This window comes from Nannospalax galili, unplaced genomic scaffold (genome assembly GCF_000622305.1).
Source record: "Nannospalax galili isolate Female #2095 unplaced genomic scaffold, S.galili_v1.0 scaffold265, whole genome shotgun sequence".
NCBI classification, from domain to species: Eukaryota; Metazoa; Chordata; class Mammalia; order Rodentia; family Spalacidae; genus Nannospalax; species Nannospalax galili.
Window position 1 is genome coordinate 1,200,461 of NW_008353747.1, and position 20,647 is coordinate 1,221,107.

The following is a 20,647-nucleotide window of genomic DNA, read 5'->3' on the forward strand; positions in this document are numbered from 1 at the left end:
CTCCAAGATGGCACAGTGGGTAAGAATGCTTGCCATGCAAACCTGAAGACCTGAGTTAGATTCCCAGAACCTCAGTTCCCGAAAGCAGTCCTCTGACCCACACACACTGTGGCAAACGTACACTCACACGAAAGAAAGAATTTAAAAAATGAAAAATAAATACTGTAGAAAACTTCATAAAATGCAGATACGGATAAAAAGGAGAACGAAAGTTTGTACCCTCACTCCTGAAGACAAACGCTGACGGTGCTTTAAGACACACCCTTATAGTCTTTTTTTTTCTTTTGAGGCAAGGTCTTCTGTAGCCCAGGCTGATCTCAAACTCCTTGTGAAGTTGAAGATGACTCTGAACTTCTTATCTCCCTGCCTTCACCTCCCAAGCTCTGAGATCACAGGCATGACCCACTACCCCTGGCCTAGCCTTCTAGTCTTTTAGCCTGCAGACATATTATGGGATTGGGGTGGGTATTACAAAAATTTTTCATAATATTATATAATCTGCTTTTTCATATAATTTATAAAGGTACTTTCTCATACCATCAAATATTCTTTTTGTCGATGGTAGGTTTGTTGGGTCTTTAAAAATCATATTTTTATTGATTCTTTGAGAATTTCATACAACGTGTTTTGATCACAGTCTCCTGTATCCCAGGCTCCAAGAATGACCTTTGACTTTTGATCCTCCTGCCTCCACCTCCCAAGTACTGAGATTACAGATGTGTGCCACCATGCACATTTTATGCAGTGCTGGGAATCAAACCCAAAGACTTGTATGTGTTAGGCAAGTACTCTATCAACTGAACTATGTCCCCAGACCATCAAATATTCTTTTAAAACATGATCATGAGTGATCATTTATACATAACCTGTTTAACAAGACTCCCACTTGTCTATGTCAAAGTATGGCTCAAATTTCACCATTACAAATAATACTTTTATGAATATTCTTCATGAAAGTCCTATGTACATATTTTAATATTTGTTTGGTATAACTTTCTACAGGAATTCCTGGATCACAGAATAAATAGTGGGTTTTTTTTAGACAGGTCTCACTATGTGGCCCTGGCTGATCTGGAACTTATGATGTAGACCAGGCTGGCCTAGAACTCACAGAGATCTGCCTGCCTCTGCCTCCTGAGTGCTAAGACCAAAGACACACTAACACTCCCAGCCTAGAGTGAATATTCTTAAGGCTCTGTGTACATGTTTACAACGTGCTTTTCAAAAACTTTGTACCAACTTAACACTTCCAACAGCCCTGTAGGCGTCTATGGTGTACCAGGGAACCCTTCATCCTTGATTCCATGTTGACTCCAGCCTTGCTTTAGGTTTTATTTTCATTTTTGCCATTTGAATTTTATTGTTTTAATAATTGTGTTATTTTCCATTATCTTTCTTTGACTACTAATTAGGTTGGTTATTTGGATATGTCTATTGGTTGTATTTTTCTTTGAGTCATTATCAATTCATATCTTTTGTCTTTTTTTCTGTTTGAGTTGCTTGTGTTTTTCTTATTGATTTGTAAGAGCTCTTTCCATATTAAAGAGAATAATCATTTTCTATTATACAAATTTCAGATATTTTCAGTTCATGCTTGTCTTTTGATTTTTGAAAGCAATTTAAGAGGTTGGAGAAAGGGATAAAAAGGATAAAAAATGTTCAATGGTTAAGAGCACTGGCTGCTCTTGCAGAGGTCTCAGGTTCAATTCCCAGCACCTACATGGCAACTAACAACTGTCTGCAACACCAGTTCCAGAGGAATCAAACTCCCTCTTCTGACCTCCTTGGGCACTGCATGACATAGGTGCACCTACCTACATGGTAGAAACACACTCATACACATAAAAAAAATAATTTTTTTTAAAAAGAAAGAAAATAATTTCAAGGGATTCATAGGGAGTCTACACCAAAAGGAAAGTACTAGAATCTTGGTAAGATGGTGATTTCTATCTGGATATAGAGGTTCACATGTACACTCCTAGCACTGGGGAGGCTGAGGCAGGAAGTTGACCATGAATTTGAAGCCAGTTGGGATTGCATAGTGAGTTCCAGGCCTGCCTGGGCTCTAGAGTGAAACCCTGTCTTAAAAAAGCATAAACAAGGGCTGAGGATCAATCAGTAAAGAGTTTCTTGCCATGCAAACACAAGAAACTGAATTTAATATCCAGCACCCACCTAAAAAGCCAGGCATGGAGGCCTGGAGAGATGGCTTAGCAAGTAAGAATACTGGTTACTCTTGTAGAGGTCCTGGGTTCAGTTCCCAGCACCCAAGTGGCAGCTCATAACATCTATAACTCCAGTTCCAGGGAACCTGACACTCTCTTCTAGCCTCTTTATGCACTGGGTACAAATGTGGCATACATACATGCATGCAGTTAAACATCCATATGCATAAAATAAATTTTAAAATGCCAAGCATGGTAACATGCACCTCCAGCCCTGGGAAGGTGAGGTCCATGGGGCTCACTGGCCAGTCAGCGTAGCCTAATCAGACAACCCCAGGGAGACTCTTTCTCAAAAACCAAAACCAAACCAAAACAAAAACAAAAACAAAGTGAACCACTCCTGGGGAATAACACCTAAGGTTGACTTTTGGCCCCCACCCACACATGTGCACATGCAAACACACTCAAACACGCACAAACAAAACAGCACAAAAGATGCTGATGTCCTCAAGAGGAAGACAAACTCTCATGTCTTGGATAGACACAAATGTATGGTCAAGTACATACTGATACACCAGCAAGTGCACTCAAATACATGCACATACCTCTACCCCTACAAAAAATGAGCCCAGAGAAGAATTTGTCCTGGTTTTCAGAGGATTTGTCTACTAGCCTCAGGGTGACTCACGGTCACAACTCAGGGTAGGCAGAGCTGAGAGCTGTATGCTTCCTAGTTTGCAAAGGAACTGAGGCCCCAGGGGGCACATGCTACATGGGTCACATGCCTAGTAAGTAGACAAGTAGCCAGGCATGGTGGCACATGCCTTTAATCCCATCATTCAGGAGGCAGAGGCAGACAGATCTCTGTGAGTTCAAGGTCAGCCTGGTCTACATAGCAAGTCCCAGGCCAGCTAGGGCTACAAGGAGACCATGTCTCAAAAAGACCAAAAAAAAAAAAAAAAAGGAAAAAAAAAGAAAAATAGCCAACATTTACTAAAAAAACTACTTAAAAAAAAAAACAAAGGAAAACCTTTCCAAAAAAAACAAAAAAAAAAAAAAAAAAAGTAGACAAGGGTTGAAGACACCACATCACCCCAAACATCATCACAGACAGGCATAACCTGTACCAGATGCTGTAGCTTAAAAGGGTATCCACCTCCCAGGATTCAGAGTGGCTCTGCACCTGTCCCCAGCAGTCAGCCCACTCAAGGCCAGACACAACACCACACCCCATCCCCAGAGGAGGCAGGAGGGACTCTGCCAAGGAGCTCTGTGCATTTTGTGAGAGTACATATACCTTCCCCCTAACATTTGCCTGCAAATGACTTGGGGCCAAAAAGGATGGTTTGTTTTTCCCCTGTTACAAGTCATTGGACCACTCAGCTCTCCCACAGGGTGTGGAGAATGTCCCTCTATGACATCTATCCCTCAGCACATGCGTGCATATATCCACACATCCATGAGCATGAGAGCGTGTGCAAGATTGCACAGCCACAGGGATAACTAATTACTAGCTCTCTCTGGCCTCAGGGCCCCCATCTGTTCCAGGGACTGCTCCCCCTCCTTGGACTTGCGCCCTGATCTCAAAGGGGCCCTGGTGCTGTCCTCTCCTCAATTCCCTGCGGCTGGCCAAAAAAAATAAAATAAAATAAAAGCCCCCATCCAGCCTATACCAGGCTGACAGGAGGTCTGCAAACTAGCGCTTATCAAAAGCTCCTTCTCAAATTCATTTCAATATCTGAGCCTCTGGTTTCCAAGGCAACATAATCTTTTCATCAAAGCAACTGGTAAAACCACTGGGATCTGATATTGTTTTGTTGGCGACTTGTCAAAACTGTCATTTGGTTAAAAAAAATTTATAGATTTATGTAACCTACAAATATATGTGGCGATCTATACTACTAATAATCATTAATAAAGTGCTGCCCAGTGACATGCTCCCAGTTCCCTCCCCGCCTCTTCCTGAAGAGTGTAATTAGATGGCAGGACTGGGAGGTGGCAGAGCAGGGGCCAGGCTGGAGGGCTGACTTCAACCCTAAAAAGGCAAAGGCAGTAATTTAGCTTTTTTCCAGAACTTCTTTCTTTGCCTGGGGTTTTCCTAGGATCCTCAACACCCCCATGCTCCTTTCTCTAACTGTTCCCCATCGACTCACCCAAAATGTCCATACCTCTTGGTTTGCAGCCACAGCTACCAGAACCTAGATCACTCAAGGAGGTAAACTGAGGCTGACTTAGCAATATCAGAGGACTGGCACTGTCAGATCCCAGGGCTGAGCCCAGCGTAGACTGTTCACTGCAGTTCCCAGACTGGGAAAAAAGCATGCTGGACAGAGTCCTGGCTCCCACCCAAGCCACCACCCTCCTCCCACCCAAGCCACCAAGGAAAATGGCAGGCTGGAGGCCAAGGCCTGGCTTCTGTTTCATAGCACGGCTTCGCCTCCGCCCCGCAGGCTCCCAGCGAGTATGAGACCAGTCCTGAACAGCTCTTCTACCGGATCGCCCACCTAAACCGCGGGCAGCAGTACCTTCTGTGGGTGGCCGCCGTCACCTCAGCAGGCCGGGGCAACAGCAGTGAGAAGGTCACCATCGAGCCTGCTGGCAAAGGTGAGAAGCCTGGGCAGAAGCTTCCAGAAGCTCATTTCCAGAATTCTGGTTCTCCTCAAATAGGGACTCTGCCCCCTCCCTGATACCTGTAACTGTAAGGAATTGGCCACTCATCTCCCTCCTGTATCTGCCAAGCCCGGGGCTCTGCTGCCCCCTGACTCTGGGAAAGTCACACAACAGGCTGCAGCCAGCCTGGCTCGGCTAGGTGCACTCCAGCTCTTGCTGCAAAGTCTCCTGTGACTTGAAAGAGCATCCCCATCATACACACACACCCATTCAGAGCTGAGCCTTGATCTTAGTGCTCAGCTCCTGAAGAAGAGTGCTCAAGATACTGGGTACACCGATGCTTCTAGAGTCATTGAGGGCTCCAGAAACAACCTCATGCTGTAACCCCAAGCAGCAGACAGAAGGTTCCCTCTGGTAATCCATCCACCAGCAGGCTCTAGACTAGAACGAATCCTTCTCAGGGTGGGCCTCACCCATCTCTGACCTGGACATGAGGGATGGTCTACAAGTATTCTCCCACTTTTCAGAGAATGACAATATTGGGGCCCCAACCTAAAACCCATTCAAGGGAGCTGCAGGCTGCCCTCTGTCCCAGTCAAGGGGTATAAGAATTGGCCAGAGTATGCTTCAAATTCTCCATGTGGCTCTGGCCTCCTTCCTCCTGCCCCACCCTCCCCACTCACCATATGCTCACCTGACTCCAGCCCTGAGTCCCAGACCTGGCCTGACTCAGCCTAGCCCTACTCCCTGGGATGAGCTAAACCTCCCTCTCTGCCACAGGCACAGAGCCAGCAAGTATCCAGTTGAAGGTCTGGGGTGAGGCAGGGACTCACATCTGTGGCCAGATGGCTTTGTCAACCTTCTGTCAAGATGAACAACCTGACACCAGAGTAACCGGGTCAGCCAAGGCAGTTGTGCTAGCTCCGAGTCAGGGCTCCTTCCACACAGCAGTCTCAACATCTCCACTTCCCTCCTCCTCAGAATGCTGCTAATCCCTTCTCCAGAGCCCATCTCCTTCAGGGGGGCCAGGCCTAGAGCCTAATATCCTCCCAAGACAGGGGTCTCAGGACCTAAGCTCTTGGCAAAACTCTGGCCCCTGTCCTGTGTGCATTAAATACAATATGTTCCTACATGTGCAGCTATCCTGTGTAGTAGGACAGACAAGTGCTATTCTGACCCACTCATACAAACTCATGCATGCACATATTCACACTTACACACATGTACACACAGTCTCTTCTACCCAACCTGCCCTCCTCATTGTGTCCAATAGGACACTATCGCCATCTAGATGGCCCAGAATCCTGAAGGCTTCTTCACCTTCCAAACCAGCAAGCCCTGGGTCCTGTCAGTTCGTATCCTGAGGCCTAGCACACTGGCTCCATTTTGTCACAGTCTGTCCTTCTGGACCACCTCCAAGACAGACTAGAGTTTATCCAAAATCTCTCCTGACTTGCATTGTAAATTTGAGGCGCCCTGAGACAAAAAGACTGGGGGAGTATGACGGGTAGAAGTGGCACGGTCCTCATGTTCTGCTCCCTGTAGCCCCAGCAAAGATCATCTCATTCGGAGGCACAGTCACGACACCCTGGATGAAAGATGTCCGACTGCCTTGTAATTCAGTGGGAGATCCAGCCCCCACTGTAAAGTGGACCAAGGACAGGTGTGTGGTGGACCCTGCTGGGGAGGGGTGGCCTCTGAGAAGAGGAAAGATGTCTCATCATCACCCTGCCTTGCAGAGGCCCCACAAGACATCCAACCCTGCTCACAGCAGGCTGGCCTCCCCTTCTCTCTATTGGGAGCCAACAACTTCTTCCTTGGGTGGGTAACAAGCCCAGGGCTACTGGACACCCCTGGAAAGTACTGAGCAAAACCCCAAGAACCCAAGGTCCCCTGCAAGCCTCCTCCTGTCCCAATTCTGTTTTTCCCTGTACTGGGAGGAGGGTCCCAGGATCAGGGAGTATGTGCCATAACTGTGCCACCCCCTCATCTGACAGTGAAGACTCACCCATCCCTGTGTCCTTGGATGGGCACCGGCTCATCCACACAAATGGCACACTGCTGCTACGGGCTGTGAAGGCCGAAGACTCGGGCTACTACACTTGCACTGCCACCAATACTGGTGGCTTTGATACCATCATCGTCAACCTTCTGGTACAAGGTGAGACCCTACAAGGCAGGTGGCTTGCATGGGAACAGGAGCAAGAATCCCATCATGTCAAAGAGACTGATGGCAGAAAAAGTCTACCCTGGGGTGTGGGAGAGGCAGATCTTGGTGGAACACAGGTGGAAGGGGAAGAGGAGGCAGGAGGGGTAAAAAGCATGGACCATCCAGTGCCTGCCTATCCTGACCCTCCACACCCCCTGTCATCACCATGGGGTTAAACCTTTGTGCTGAGAGCTAGTGGCTTTCTCCTCACAGTTCCTCCGGACCAGCCCCGCCTCACTGTCTCCAAAACCTCTGCTTCCTCCATTACCCTGACCTGGATTCCAGGGGACAATGGGGGCAGCTCCATCCGAGGTAAAGAGGAGTCTGAATCGGGAGGAGAGGAAGGGGGTGGAATTCTGGGGTCCCCAGGCAGGGGAATGATTTCACCCACTCATAATGCTTGTCCCTATAACCTCCAGAAAAGATATGATTCTGACCATGAGGTACTCAAGTACATAGAAAGTGTACCCATTGCCTTGGTGTTTATGAGCAGAGCACATCTAAAGTCTGTTTTCCTCTCTGGGCCTTGGTTTCCCAATCTGTCAAAGCAGACAAACATGAGCTCTGTGCCTAGCAAGCAAAAGTATGTGTGACTCAGCAGGAATCTTGTGAGCAGCAGCTTGGGATAGAGCTGAGAGTGTATTTCCAGAAAGCTCTCCAGAAATAAGGACTCTGCTGGTCAGGGAGCCTCTATACCCCTGTGGAGGGTCTTAAGCCTCCCAACTTGCTGAACCTAACACTAGAGTTTAGGAGAGCAGCAGGCTAAACCAACATTGGATAGAGGCTCTCCAGTTTGTGTCTCATTTGCATGTGCCTCTCCCTGTGACCGCTGCCTGGAGTCCCACCCCCACAGTACCTAGGAGGAAGTCCAAGCTGGGCTTCTACTGCTCTGCCGTGTTCGCCTTTGCCCACCTAAGCCAATCCCTCCCACAGGCTTTGTACTGCAATATTCCGTGGATAACAGCGAGGAATGGAAGGACGTGTTCATCAGCTCCAGTGAGCGCTCCTTCAAGCTAGACAGCCTCAAGTGTGGCACGTGGTACAAGGTGAAGCTGGCAGCCAAGAACAGTGTGGGCTCTGGGCGCATCAGCGAGATCATCGAGGCCAAGACCCATGGGCGGGGTGAGGCTGGGTCAGGGGTGGCAATGAAGAGCAGGGCCCAGGAGGGAGGTGGGTGGGGTGGAGGACCCACATCATGGGGGCAGAGGATGGCTGGCCTGGGGAAGGAGGAGCCAGGCGCATAGGACCCGGGAGGGAGGAGACTCAGTCTCTTTCCCATCACTAGTGTATTTTGATAGAATACACCAGGCATAACTGGTCCGGACAGGGACATAGCTCCGTAGGTAGAGTGTCTGCCTAGCATATACCAGCCCTGGGTTCAATCCCCAGCACCACATAAATTGTAATCCCAGCACTCAGGAAGTGAAGGCAGAAGTTCAAGGTCATCCTCAGCTACATAGGGAGCTGAGGCCAGCTTAGGCTACATGAGACCCTGTTTTTAAGAAAAGGTCCCACTTCCCTACCAGAGGGGACAGAAAGGTGGTACTCTTCCTTCTTTCTACCTCCATCCTCCACTGCTGAGGCCCCTTTCTAGGGCCTTCCCTTCTGTCACTTCTCTACTCCTGGGGCACCTCTATTCCCACCTGTGCTAACAGCTGGTCCCATGGAGCCCCTGCAGCTACTGCAGGGAAAGCCGTCCCAGCTAGATTAAGGTTCCCGTCCTTTCTGGACTCTAACCTCTCTCTTTCCTCTTCCCATTCCTTAGAACCCTCCTTCAGCAAAGACCAACACCTCTTCACCCACATCAATTCCACACATGCTCGGCTTAACCTGCAGGGTTGGAACAATGGGGGCTGCCCCATCACAGCCATTGTGCTGGAGTACAGACCTAAGGGGACCTGGGCCTGGCAGGGTGTCAGGGCCAACAGCTCCACAGAAGTGTTTCTGACGGAACTTCGAGAGGCCACGTGGTATGAGCTACGCATGAGGGCTTGCAACAGTGCCGGCTGTGGCAACGAGACCGCCCAGTTTGCCACCCTGGACTACGATGGCAGTGAGTTGGGATGGACCTGAGGGAATAGCCCCAAGGCATCTAAACAGATGGATGAATAGAAGCAGGCAGGAATATAGCCAAGAGCTGGCAGGAAGGTAAAGGAGCAGGCAGAGGGACCAGCAGATTGGTAGCAAGTGGGTAAGTGTCCAGATCTACCAGTGGCCAGTCCAGAGAAACAGGCAAAGAACAGTCAGAAACACTGAAGATGTAGAGTCTTTGAAGATTCAGTCCTTGCTCTTCATTGCTCCGGGGAAATGGAGAGAGGGAAGGAAGCAGAGATGGAGCTGAGGTCCTGCCCTCTGAGAACTCTGCTAGGGCAGTGTATTGGTCAGGATGGACAGCGTGTGCTGCAATAACAAGTACTAAAAGCCTCATGGCTTAAACCATTCTTCTCTTTTTCTGATAAAGTCCTGAGAGGGTTGACTGGCTACCGCCTTTCAGCTAGCCATCTTGAACATGAAGTCTTCAAGCTTCCCCCATCACTATGAGAGAAAGAGAGAGAGAGAGAGAGAGAAAGAGAGAGAGAGAGAGAGAGAGAGAGAGAGAGAGAGAGGAGAGAGAAACACATCAGTTCTTAACTGCCTTGAGGGACTGGTACTCTGGTACAAGCCCAGGGCCTTGCTCTTGCTAAGAAAGCATCAACACGTCTTTTCACACTCTTGTTCAAACTAATCATGTGGCCCTAATCTAACTACAAGGAGGTCTGGGAAACATAGTCAAGAGCATGGACATTTGCTACACACCTAACTGGTGTCTACCTCAGGGATACCCCCCGACACACACACACACACGCATGCACGCACACAGATACATTAAAGAAATAGAAGGGACCAATTGTCAAATGCTAAATTAAGTCAACCTACATACTAAGGAAACAGAATGAAAGCTGTATCAGGAGATAAGCCCAATAAGAAAGGCCTCATGAAGGAGATAAGTCTTCAGCACAGCTTGGAAAACAGATAAGGACCAGGATTTGGCAGGTTACATGGGTATAGAGCCTATTGCTGCCTCCCTACAGGCAACCAGAGTCATCAAATACTGCCCGTGGCAGGGGTAGCAGGAACAGAGTATGATAGGGGAAAGAGGGAGCTAGTCTCCATCAGGGAAAGGGACTGCAGGATCCCACTGCCATGACTTCTGCTTGTCTCATTTTGTTCCTCCATCCCCAGCTAGATGTGGTAATGTAAGCCATCAATCCCCACGCTAGGATTAAATGCTAAACCCTGTCAGGCAGGAAACAAACTCTGAGAGAGTTCAGGATAATTCTAAAACAGAGCCAGAAAGTCATTAATATAATAGTGTGAAAGCCACACGACCGCTCCTGGCTGTCCTGATGTTGCCAGTATTTGAAGGAGCAGAGGGGAAGAGTCACAGATCAGGACCAGGAGGTAGGAGCCAGAGACCCAAGGGCAGCAAGAGAAGTTCATGGGCTTTTTTACCCATGGGACCCTCTGCACAGCACATATAACTCATAAGGGTCTCCTGATTCTCTCCTCTGCCCCATTCAGGCACCATCCCACCCATCAAGTCTGCTCAAGGTGAAGGGGATGATGTGAAGAAGCTGTTCACCATCGGCTGCCCAGTCATCCTGGCCACACTGGGGGTAGCATTACTCTTCATTGTACGCAAGAAAAGGAAGGAGAAGCGGCTGAAGCGGCTCCGAGGTGGGGGAATTTTCTGTAGGCTTCCAGGGAGAGGGTGGTGACTCCTAGCCACACTGACTACCCTTCAGTGCACCACAGAACCACCTGGGCAAGAGATGGTGCCTGTGTCCCCTCAAACAAAGAACTGCCACTCGAACCTTCTGAAGTTGCCTTAGTTATTCACTGCTTTCTCCTCCACATTCCCAGGACTTCGTGCCTGCACCAACTAGCCAACACTTGTATAGGTACACACTGGTAAAGCCATATTGGCTGTTAAAATATGCAGATAGTTCCATATTGGTTGGCAAATACATCTGTCTAGGACCCTGTTCAGTTCTGATCAGGAAGTAAGTTTCCATGCTATGTCAAATGCATAATGTTTTGAATATCATCTGCTGTCTAACACACAGCCCCAATAGATATCATATACTTTCATTTTCCCAAGACTTAGTACAGTATTTGGCACCTACTAATTACTTTATACGTCTGTTCATTCACTTGGAAAATATGTATTGAGTCTGATGCATACTAGATACTGTTAGACAGTAGAGATACAGAGATGAAGAAAGGATAGGTCATGCCCTTAGAGAGTTCACTGTCTAATGTGAGATGCCAGGGGACAATAGTAGCATAGAAGAGGAATTACTAATGTTCCCTAGGGTGTTCAGGAATTGAGTGGATAGAGTGGATTGGTTCGATTGATGGATGGATGGATGGATGGATGGATGGATGGATGGGTGGATGTGTGTGTGTTTAGATGGCTGGGTGGATACTTGGCTTCTTGAATGAATAAGTGAGTAGATGGTTGATGAAAGTATGTTTAGATACAAGGATGAATAAATGAATGGCTTAATAAAAGGTTAGATAAATAAATGGTTGAGTGGATAGGTGGGTAGATAGATGGCTATTTTGATGGATATGAGGTAGACATTTTTATGGATAATATAACCATCCATATGGTTGGATAAAAGAATAACAAAATGAGATAAATGGTTGGATGGATGGGTGGTTGAATGGTGGAATGAATGGTTGGATAAGAGGCTGGTTATATAAATGGAAGGATGGTTAGATGGGTGTTAAATGCATGGCTGGATGGATTTGTGGAGTGTTAGAGAGTTGTTTGGATGAATAATTAGATAGTTGGAGGAAGGGCACTTAAGATGTTGATAAGTTGGTAAAGTATTTGCTTAACATGCACAAAACCCTGAGTTTAATCCCCCAGCACCACATAAGGCAGGCCTAGTAGCACACATCAGTAATCCTAGCACTCGGGAAGTGGAGGTAAGAGGATCAGAAATTTGAGATAATCCTCAGATACATAGGGAGTTCCAGTTTGAGGCCAACCTGGGATACATGAGACTGTCTTAAAAAAAAAAAACTTGGATGCATTGATAATTGCATGAATAAATGGATGGATGGATAAAATGATGAGTGAATGATGATGGATGAATATTTTGATGGGTGGGTGTATGTTTGGATGGACAGTTGGGTAGATGAATGGTTGGATTCAGGCATACAGCTATCAGTACTCACTTTGACAGATCATTCTCAGCTCCTGGGCTCTAATACATTTTCCTTTCTTCCAGTATCATAACCTGAGAGTCCCAATCAGGTTCAAGGCCCTTTGAGATAATAATATGAAATCTTAAATCCATCCATGGACTTTTGAGAGACAGATGCCCTAGAGGAAGAAGTGAAGTCTCTTGACTGGTGTAAGACTTTAGTCATCTAAGGCTTCCCTCTGCCTGATCCTCCACTCTTCCTAGGAGATACAGGATCCTTCAGTAATGTATGTTTCTAGCCTGCTGTGACATCTAGTTTAATTATAGCAGATTCACAAAGTAAACAGAGTACTTACTATGCCTCCTTTCCCTTAAGAAAGGGCTCTCTATTAGACAAAAATCTAAGGAGACAGACCTAAGCCAATACCCAGATAAGGAGCAGTGAAGCCTTACCAGCGCTGTTTTGTGGGTCCTTACATTGTTCCTTCTGCTTCTTAGCCGATTCCCACGATAGACAGTGCTTCCCTTTCCTTCTGTGTGCCTCCTACTCAAATTCCACTCTCACCCTGCCACCTCTCTCTACTATTTTGCAGATGCAAAGAGTTTGGCAGAAATGTTGATCAGGTAGGTGTCACTGAGCAGCTTCCTCTCTCTTCCCCTCTCCTTGCTCTCCTGCAGGGGAGCTGCCCTCTGTTTTCCTACAGTAGCAAAGAGGCTTCTACCATCCCTCTGTTTTGCAAGACCCTCTACCTCAATCTTCTTAGGCTACTGAACCACCCACTTCTTTCCTTCTTCCACAGCAAGAACAATCGAAGTTTTGACACCCCTGTGAAGGGGCCACCCCAGGGCCCACGGCTCCACATTGACATCCCCAGGGTCCAACTGCTCATCGAGGACAAAGAGGGCATCAAGCAGCTGGGTAAGTGAGCTGCTTCAGATGTGCTCCCCAGGCCACCACCCATGGAGAGCACCCATGGCCCTGCCCAGGGCCTAGCCAAAGCCCCACCAACTCAATAGCCCTGGAATTCACCACAGCTTTTCTAAAGGGCCAGGTTTCATCTTCCGTCCAGTAGAGAGAGTTACTAGCCTTTCTGGAACTTAGCACTGGATAAAGACAAAGAGAAAATGTGAGAAGGACACCTGGTGATTATCTTTCTTTCTCTAGGAGATGACAAGGCCACCATCCCAGTGACAGATGCTGAGTTCAGCCAAGCTGTCAATCCACAGAGCTTCTGTACTGGCGTCTCTTTGCACCATCCAGCCCTCATCCAAAGCACTGGACCCCTCATTGACATGTCAGACATCCGGCCGGGAACCAGTATGCATTAATCCCAAGGAGGAAGCCCTATTCTTATGTGGGGGCGAGGCAGGGAACATTGGCTCAGCATGAGGCAGGAGTGATTAAAAAAATAAGAAATGGGCTGGGGAGATAGCTTTGTCACTAAAGTGTTTCTACAAAAAAGCTAGGCACAGAGATACACATGTAACCCCAGCACTGGGGTGGGCAGAAACAGGAAAATTCCTAGAGTTTACCAGCCTAACAAATTGGTGAGCTCCAGTTTCAAGGTGAAACCCTGTCTCAAAATTAAGGTGGAGAGTGATCAAGAAAGACACCTAACATCAACCTCTGGCCTCCATACAAATGTGCATACATGTGCATGTATACCCACATGCACACATGTACACATACATGAATACTGTGCACCTGTATACAATACACACACATACACACAATTTTTTTTAAGTGAGAGAAGGTGGGAGCATAGTAGAGTGGGACGAAGAGTAGAAAAACCTCTGAAATGAGTCTAGTGACTTTTGGTTGCAGATGTACTAGCTGCAACCTTGGGCATATTGCTAACCTTGTCTCTCTGGCTCTCAGTTCTTTACTTAGAAATTTTGGGCAAATCCAAGGCCCTTCTGTCTCAAACAGTGACTCTAGATCCAAGGATGGACCACACCAAGGATACAGGGGAGAGACAGTCAGAAGGCAATGGAACAGGGCATCACATTCTTTCCCGCATAGAAAGTTGGGGTGGGTGGGAAGGGCCAGGATGCTGCCCACTGCTCCCATACTTCCACTGTGCATTCTTCCCTGGGGTCAGTTACATGGTCAAGAAAGGTTGCATGGCCAGCATTCCCAAAGGAGCTGGTGTGGATGTTTCTGCCATCCCTTGTTCCCCACGGCTCTTTGTGCTAAGTGCCAGCTGCCCATGCCTAAGTGCCCTCAGTTGGAGGATGCTAGCTCTTGCTTCCTTCTGTGTAGACCCAGTGTCCAGAAAGAATGTGAAATCAGCCCATAGCACCCGGAACCGGTATTCAAGCCAGTGGACCTTGACCAAGTGCCAGGCCTCCACCCCTGCCCGCACCCTCACTTCAGACTGGCGTACTGTGGGTTCCCAGCATGGTGTCACTGTCACAGAGAGTGACAGCTACAGTGCCAGCCTATCCCAGGACACAGGTGAGCCTAGAGCCATGCCTGCATCCATACTCCCTCCTCCAGTTCCCCCTTACTCATCTCTACCTTCCATTTTTCCCAGTGCCTTCTGACTGGCATGTGTGGTCCAAGCTGCAAGTCACTTTCTTTCCCAGCCATCCTGACTCACTGTGTGGCTAGGAAAGAAGAAAAACAAAAAACACTTGACCTTGCTGAGCTCTGCTTGGTCAAGGATTTTGTTTTCTTCTCCCCAGAAATTGTTAGGAAAAAAAAAGTGATGCACTGAGCATTTATTAAAGAGCTAATGTTCTAGGGGTTGATTGCTTATTTTTGAGACTGAATGGTGTTCTGCCCTTCATTAGTAAATGATCTCACTTGGGCCACCACTGCCACCCTCCTAGGGACAACAGAATCCTCTGGCCTGTGTCCCTAATGGCCAGGCTTTCAAATGGCTGCTGGAGTTAGAAATAGTGTCACCCTTCTCCATAACCCACTCCTCTTCTCTCTGCACTTTCCATGTCTCCAGACAAAGGGCGAAACAGCATGGTGTCCACTGAGAGTGCCTCTTCCACCTACGAGGAGCTGGCCCGGGCCTACGAGCACGCCAAGTTGGAGGAGCAACTGCAGCATGCCAAGTTCGAGATCACAGAATGCTTCATCTCTGACAGCTCCTCTGACCAGATGACCACAGGCACCAATGAAAATGCAGACAGCATGACATCTAGGAGCACACCTTCAGAGCCCGGCATCTGCCGCTTTACTGCCTCCCCACCCAAACCCCAGGATGCCGACCGGGGCAAGAATGTGGCTGTACCCATCCCTCATCGGGCAAACAAGAGTAAGTGCTCAGTCCACCACCCCTGCTGTGGCCCTGGCCCCTCGACACCATGAGTCCTACCTAGATTTTTGTCCTGCCCACCCAGCTTTGTTCCCTGGTTTTTGAGACTGAATGGGTATTCTGCCCTTTGGTAGCCAATGATCCCACTTGGGTCACCACTACCACCTTCCCTGGGGAAAGCAGGCTCTTCTAGCTGGGGCCCCAAATAGCTTCTGATTCCCTGACAGAATGAGAGCAAGGATCTTGGCAAAAGCAGCTTGGAACCATGTCCTGGCCCAATTTCTTAATATCTCTGTGGATTCAACGCAAGTCACTTAACCTCTCTGACCTTCATTTTGTTATTTGTAAAATTTAAATGATAGCATCTCCCTTGCATTAGAAATTAAATACATGACTGACACATGGGCGAGGGTCATTAAGTAATGACCATTCCTTCATCTGGAGAGGGTGGGCAGGGGTTGAATGAGCATGTCCCCAGGCCTCCCTGCCTCTGATGTCCTCTGCCTCTGTGGTTCCAGGTGACTACTGCAACCTGCCACTGTACACCAAGTCGGAGGCCTTCTTCCGAAAGGCAGATGGGCGGGAGCCCTGCCCTGTAGTTCCACCCCGAGAGGCCTCCATGAGGAGCCTGACTCGAGCCTACCACACCCAGGCCCGACACCTCACCCTGGACCCTGCCAGCAAGCCCTTGGGTCTCCCCCACCCAGGGGCCCCTGCTGCCACTGCTACGGCCACCTTACCTCAGAGGACTCTGGCCATGCCAGCCCCCCCAGCCGGTGCGGCGCCCCCAGCACCTGGCCCTACCACCACTGAGCCCCCTGCTGCACCCAGCACTGCCCCTCCAGCCCCCAGCACTGAACCTCCATGGGCCGGGGGCCCACACACCAAAATGGGGGGCTCCAGGGACTCACTCCTTGAGATGAGCACCTCAGGGGTAGGGCGGTCTCAGAAGCAGGGGGCTGGGGCCTACTCCAAATCCTACACCCTGGTGTAGGGGTGCCAACAGCAGGAGAACGGCCTCACACTGGAACCTCTGCACCTCCAGCCCTCACATACGAACGTGGCTGTGTCCTGAATTATTTATATTAAACTCACAGACTAAAAAAAAAAAACAAAAAAAAAACCCGACGTCAAAAAGAAACCCCTCCAAGTCATGAACTCTTGTACATAGGACTCTTTTGTACAAATGAAACTATTTTCTTCTTCTCCATGAAGCCAGGGCACAAAACAAGTCAAAGCCTCCACCCCATGAAATACATGTGGAGAGATATATGCATATATAGAAAGGAACACAGCCACAAACTATATATCTATATATTTCTCTCACCTTCTTTTGAGACAGAGGCACAAAGACAGCAATTTTTTCCCTCCTACTCACCCCCTCCTAACTAGGTGGTTTTAACAAAGACCAAAATCCCAACTCAGAGACACTGCATGCGATTTTACTGTTCCAAGAAAACCAGGAGTTGCTTCAATTTGCAGATGCTTATGTGTTAATACCTTTTTCTATGAAAAAAGACCCAGCGCCGTGTGCAATAAAGGTTATGTTTCTACGTGGTAGCTTTTTTCCCATCTGACCAGGGCCAGTGGGGAGGGCGGAGAGGCCTCTATTCCAGGCCTGTGCTTTGGCTCCTCAGTGGAAGTATTTTAAAAGGCTTTCAGTTAGCCTGGGTGCCTCCATTGAGCGCATCTTTTGTTCTCAGATCCGTGCTGAGTTCTAAGAGGCAACCAGCTCCGTGGCTTTGAGCAAGTACCTAAACCCCTCTGAGCCAGTTTTCTTATCTGTAAATTGAAGGAGCTTGTAGCCCATGAAATAAAGCAGTCTCGGTGAGTGTGTCCTGGGAGCCTGCAGTAGAGAACAGGAGTCTCCTGGTTTCTCTTCCAGGAGAGCAGCTAAAGGGGATGGAGCTGCATAAACCATTGGTGAACTGTTATTTGAGAGGTCCAAGTGACTATTTATACTACCTGTCATCAGTCAGGGCCCAAAGCTCTAACTGACTTAGGGCAAGGTGTGGCCACGGGGAAAAGGAGAAAGATCATGGAGGTCAGAGGGAAAGGCAGGGGAAATGGAGCTTAAGGCCAAGAGAATCAGACCAGAGGGCATAGCAGGCACCTTATCAGGCTTGGAAGGAATCCACAACTAAACTGCCAGGCAGAAAGACAAATGCCATGTGGAGTTGAGCATGTGACAATGACATTTCTGGTGACAGGGTCCATCTAGGGGGGCTGCCTGTGACCTCTCTCCATGGCCACAAAGGTTTGGAGAGTCAGGGGAGGGGAAAGACCTTGAGCCAGAGAACAGAAACAGCCCAGGGGCATGTGGTACATGGCCTGGGGGGTCCTCCCTCCACTGTGGTCAGGTCTATGGCTAATGATAGGGTTCAACTAAGAAGTACAAATGGAGCTCCTGAACTGAACACCCCAAGTCAAGACTGAGTTGTAGGTCGGAAGGAAGGTGAGTCTGAGGATGACAGGGGGCTGGGAAGGGACTGACAGTGGCATAGAAAGGGAAGGAAGAATTGGTAGAGCATGCAGGAAGATCACCCCTATCAGCCTAGACCACAGTGAGACCCCTAACCGGGGATGTGTGGGATGCCCCAAGAGTTCCACTCATAAACAACCCTTAGCAGGTAAAGGTGGTCGGCAGCAAAAGGAAGGGACGAAGACTCTGGGAGTGAGTTCTAAGTTCATGAGGAAGTACCCATTTCAGCCATTACACTCAGAACTCACCTCCAGAAAACAAACTTAACAGCATCCTGAGAATCAAGGCCCTGGTGCCAGCCACCTTCACGCTAGCTCAGGACCCTAAGCCTTCCAGGTGTGTGTATGCCATCTGGAGGTCATCTCTGGAACTGCAAACACAATAATCAAACCTAGAATCTCTGCCTAGAACTTCACAAATTGGTCTCACCCCATTCCCTTGCACGCTGAACACTAGGAAACAAATAGTAATCAGACCTAGCTCCAGACAGCACAAAGGAATGAGAAACTAACTCCTCAGAGACCAGAGTAGTTAGGAAATGGAACCACCCACCTAGGGGCTGCAAAGGGGGCATTGTCATGAGACTACATTGTGGAGCCCTACGCCGTGTGGGGCAGGAGCTAAGAAGAGTGCATGTCTCACTTCGCCTGTTATAACCTCACTGAAGAAGTTGGAGGAAAGTGTCATGATTTCCACTTGACAAATAAGAAAGGCCGAGCTTCCCAGAGTTAGGAAACTCATCTGAGGTTAAAAGAGCAGGACGAGATCACAATGAGGCTTAAGCTCTTAAGAGTCTGGTTCCTTGACCACTGGGTCGTACTACCTGGTGTTCCACTGTTCAAAGTCTGAATTTCAGTTCTGCACAGAGGATACTGTCACATGAAGAATCTACCAAGTGAGCAAGCTGGACTTACAGGATGGAAATCTGTGGCTACAAAGCTGTTCAAACAGATGAGCCATAACGCAGGCTTCATGGGACAGGGAGCTCTGCGCACGTTTTTCTGGGGAGAGACAGTGATGGAGAGGAAGCGGCCTGGGAGCTCACTGGAGAAGGTCTGGGGCCCATGAAAGACTGCTAAAGTTAAGAAGGATTAAGAAAGGCAACGGAAAGGTGAAACAGGCCTGGCTGGAGACATAATTCAATTGGTAAAGTATTTGCCTAGCATGCACAAAGCTCTGGGTTCCATCACCAGCACTGCATAAACCAGGCATAGTTATAGGTGCCAGGACTCAGGAAGTGAGTAGTAATCATTCGTTCTATTTCTGAGAAACTGCCAAAGTGTTTTCCAACAGGCATCTATTTTGGTTGGTTGGTTGGTTGGTTGGTTGGTTGGTTGGTGAGGTTGTTTGTTTGTTTTAGAATGGACCTCATTTTGTAACCCAGACTAGACTGAACGTCACATGTAGTCCAAGCTTGCCTCAAACTCATGATGGTTCTCCTGCCTCAACTTCCTGAGTGCTGTAAGTACCCACCATACCTGGACCATGTTATATCTTTTGTTGTTGCTGTTTTGTTTTGAGTCAGGGTCTCTGTAAGTAGCCCAAGCTGGCCTTGAAATCTCAGTGATTCCCCCTACCTCAACCTCCCTACTCCCGGGATTACAGTTGTGAGCCACCACCCCCACTTTTGGGGGAGGGGGAGTGACGAGGAACCGATGGCAGCATTTGGCTTTTTAACTTTATTTAATGTGTGTATGTGCCCGTGCACACACATATGGAGGTCGGAGGACACTGCAGTAGTCAGTTCTGTCTACCATGTGGATTCCAGAGGTCAGACTCAGATCATCAGGCTCGGCAACAGCACCTTTGCCACTGAGCCAGCTCACTGGACCTGTCGTATCTTATATCAGAAATGTATTCCTATTCAAGGATGAAGCATATTCCATTGTATTTACCATGTTTTGTTGATCATTGATCTGTAGATGGACACAGATTAGTTCCAGCTTTTGACTATTGTGAATAATGCAGCTATGAACTTGGTATGTAAGTACCTGTTTGGATTCTTGCTTGCAATCTCTTGAGTCTATTCCCAGATGATTTTCTGAGTTACAGGTAATTCTCTTACTTTTGGAGAAACTGCCGAACTGTTTCCCACCAGGCATCTGTTCATATTGCTGTTTTTAATGTTTGTTTGTTTGTTTTAGACTTGGTCTCATTTTGTAACCCAGGCTAGCCTGAACCTCCCATATAGTCCAAGCTGGCCTTGAACTCATAGTGATCCCCTTGCCTCAGTCCCCTGAGTGCTGAGGACCATTGGCGAAATTTGTTTTATTCCTCTTAGTACTGGGCAAGCACTTACCACTGAGCAACATCCCCCAACAACACTTGTATTTTTAACAAGCAAGAGATGACATCCAAGTATTTTTTTACAAGTTTTTAAGCATTTATTTGCCTCTGTGTGTGTGTGTGTGTGTGTGTGTGTGTGTGTGTGTGTGTGTGTGTGTGTGTGTGTGTGTGTGTGTGTACAAATTGGCAGAGGCAGCTGGGCATGGTAGAAGATGTCTATGACCCCAATATTTGGAAGGTGAGGCAGGAAGGTGAGGCGATCTCCACTACATAGAGAGTTCAAGCCAGCATATATGCTACACATAGACCCTGACTCAAAAAAAGATACGAAAAAATAGAAGAAATGGCAAAAGGAAGACATTGGAGGTGACTAGCTGTCTGCCAAAGCCTCTTGCTCCCTCTCTATAATGTGAAGTTGTTACTTA

At 48.0% G+C, this 20,647-nt stretch overlaps 1 protein-coding gene across 3 annotated transcripts in view; it reads left to right on the plus strand.

Annotated features, from left to right (window-relative positions):
• Nucleotides 1–17,007, plus strand: part of Dscaml1 (DS cell adhesion molecule like 1) — a 346,117-nt gene extending 329,110 nt beyond the window's left edge. For 2 of the 3 annotated variants that reach the window (XM_008850912.3, XM_029554971.1), the window contains 13 exons: nt 4,592–4,769; nt 6,321–6,438; nt 6,773–6,936; nt 7,198–7,296; nt 7,918–8,106; nt 8,750–9,037; nt 10,546–10,701; nt 12,776–12,806; nt 12,983–13,101; nt 13,348–13,500; nt 14,446–14,640; nt 15,143–15,454; nt 15,973–17,007. In XM_008850912.3, the coding sequence (XP_008849134.1) occupies nt 4,592–4,769; nt 6,321–6,438; nt 6,773–6,936; nt 7,198–7,296; nt 7,918–8,106; nt 8,750–9,037; nt 10,546–10,701; nt 12,776–12,806; nt 12,983–13,101; nt 13,348–13,500; nt 14,446–14,640; nt 15,143–15,454; nt 15,973–16,448 (2,478 nt within the window). In that variant the 3' untranslated portion in view covers nt 16,449–17,007. The remainder of the gene's footprint in view (nt 1–4,591; nt 4,770–6,320; nt 6,439–6,772; nt 6,937–7,197; nt 7,297–7,917; nt 8,107–8,749; nt 9,038–10,545; nt 10,702–12,775; nt 12,807–12,982; nt 13,102–13,347; nt 13,501–14,445; nt 14,641–15,142; nt 15,455–15,972) is intronic. The other variant, XM_008850911.1, reaches the window with a different exon arrangement.
• Nucleotides 17,008–20,647: the final 3,640 nt, after the last annotated feature.